This window comes from Austrofundulus limnaeus, unplaced genomic scaffold, assembly GCF_001266775.1.
Source record: "Austrofundulus limnaeus strain Quisiro unplaced genomic scaffold, Austrofundulus_limnaeus-1.0 Scaffold360, whole genome shotgun sequence".
In the NCBI taxonomy this organism is placed as follows: Eukaryota; Metazoa; Chordata; class Actinopteri; order Cyprinodontiformes; family Rivulidae; genus Austrofundulus; species Austrofundulus limnaeus.
The window spans coordinates 5,904-8,055 of record NW_013952762.1 but is presented as its reverse complement, the minus strand read 5'-3'; the positions used below and the strand labels follow the sequence as shown (position 1 = coordinate 8,055).

Sequence of the window (2,152 nt, the reverse complement as noted above, 5' to 3'; positions counted from 1 at the left end):
AAACAAAAGGCTTCTCTACCGTGTGGACCCTCATGTGACGTTTAAGATTGAACTTTTGGTAAAAACTTTTTCCACAAGTTTTACAAACAAAAGGCTTCTCTACCGTGTGGACCCTCATGTGACGTTTAAGATTGAACTTTTGGTAAAAACTTTTTCCACAAGTTTTACAAACAAAAGGCTTCTCTACCGTGTGGACCCTCATGTGACGTTTAAGATTGAACTTTTGGTAAAAACTTTTTCCACAAGTTTTACAAACAAAAGGCTTCTCTACCGTGTGGACCCTCATGTGACGTTTAAGATTGAACTTTTGGTAAAAACTTTTTCCACAAGTTTTACAAACAAAAGGCTTCTCTACCGTGTGGACCCTCATGTGACGTTTAAGATTGAACTTTTGGTAAAAACTTCTTCCACAAGTTTTACAAATAAATGGCTTCATCCCTGTGTGGATCCTCATGTGACCCCTTAGATAGGATTTGAGGTTAAAACTTTTTCCACAAGTCTTACAAATAAAGGGCTTCTCTCCTGTGTGGATCTTCATGTGAGAATTCAGATTTGGCTGATGTTTAAAAAGTTTTCCACAAGTTTTACAAATGAAAGCCTTCCCCCCTGTGTGAACCTTCATGTGACGGTTAAGATTGGAGCTTTGGGTAAAGCTTTTCCCACATGTTTTACAAGAAAATGGCTTCAAACCTGTGTGGACCCTCATGTGGCCAATTAAGTGACTATAATCAGACATGTTTTTCCCACAGGTGGGACAACTATACATCAGTTTATCAGAGTTCTGGTTCCAGACTCTGTGGACCTTGATGTGACGGGAATGTAGTGATTTCTCTAAAAACATTTCTCCACAGATCACACAAGAAAACCTCTCAGGTGTTGCTGATTGGTCTGCTTGGTTACCATGACGACCCTCTGTTTGATCCATCTTCTCATCTGACCTTGAATTCTGATCCTGGTCCTCAGGTCCAGCAGAACTCTGAGAGATGAGCTGCTCCTTGTCTGGTTCTGGTTCACTTTCTTCATATRAAACAGTCACCAGAACCGGATCAGTCTCCTGCTTCAGGTGGAGCTGATCTTCCTCCTGATTGGTGCAGAGCTCCTCTTCCTCTACTTTGANTATATACTCTATCTATCTATCTATCTATCTATCTATCTATCTATCTATCTATCTATCTATCTATCTATCTAATACCTCCTACAACACTGTCACCTGCAATTCCTTTTTAATTTAAAACCTTTGAAACTTGTGACAGTTTTCCTTCAAGATTAAACTGTTTAATATAAAAGTCTGTCATTATGGTGAAGAGAAAAAAATAGTGATAATGTATTTTGCAGCAAAGTTTGAACCATTTTCATTATTTAAGAGCAGATTGGGTTGAATCGAATCGTGATTAATCGATTCAGAACCTTGTGAATTAAAATCGTATTGATCTAGAGAATTGRCCATGATACCCAGCCCTAATATCAACTAGTTTTGGTGGTTTTACATGCTGTCTGGAGACGTAGAGAAAGAAATGTGAATCTTTTAACGTTACAGGAATAACTGAGAATACGCCGACAGCGGGAGGTACCAGGCTCTGGTACTGGWACCGGACAGACAGCAKGAACAGCTGATCAACCATGTGAGGTAAACGTTCGCTACGTCAGAACTTATTCAAAAAATCTGTTCCCATCTCTCCTTTCTCGCACAAACTCTTATTTCGAAAAACCCAAAAACCACCACAAGAGAGCGTATCAACCTTTTCTAATGCGATACTTCAAAATGTGCATTAAAAACCGTTGATGGAAACACGGCTAGTGTTCCTAAAATTAAAAATGTTTTCTTTGACTTTTTGTATCTGAAGGATTACAGGCACTTTAAGACTTTTCTAACTTTTCTCCACATTCTGAACGTTTCATTCTTCTCCTGGCTGTAAAACCTCCTCAAGATCATTTGATGAAACTTTTTTCCACTCTGTGCACTGCCATGTGACGAGTAAGAGAAGTATGTCCGTAAAAACCTTTTCCACAAGTTTTACAAATAAATGGTTTCTCTCCTTTGTGGATCTGCATGTGACATTTCAGATGTGACTGATATTTAAAACATTTTCCACAAGTTTTACAAATAAATGGTTTCTCTCCTTTGTGGATCTGCATGTGACATTTCAGATGT

The 2,152-nt window shown here is 38.6% G+C and overlaps 1 protein-coding gene across 1 annotated transcript in view; it reads right to left on the bottom strand.

Moving 5' to 3' along the window:
- The window catches only part of LOC106528128 (gastrula zinc finger protein XlCGF8.2DB-like), a 2,192-nt gene extending 1,082 nt beyond the window's left edge, over positions 1–1,110 (bottom strand). The window contains exons 1-2 of the mRNA XM_014023215.1: positions 617–1,110; positions 5–532 (exon numbers count right to left, since the gene is read on the bottom strand). Of these exons, the coding sequence (XP_013878669.1) occupies positions 5–532; positions 617–925 (837 nt within the window). The 5' untranslated portion in view covers positions 926–1,110. The remainder of the gene's footprint in view (positions 1–4; positions 533–616) is intronic.
- Between the last annotated feature and the right edge of the window lie 1,042 nt (positions 1,111–2,152).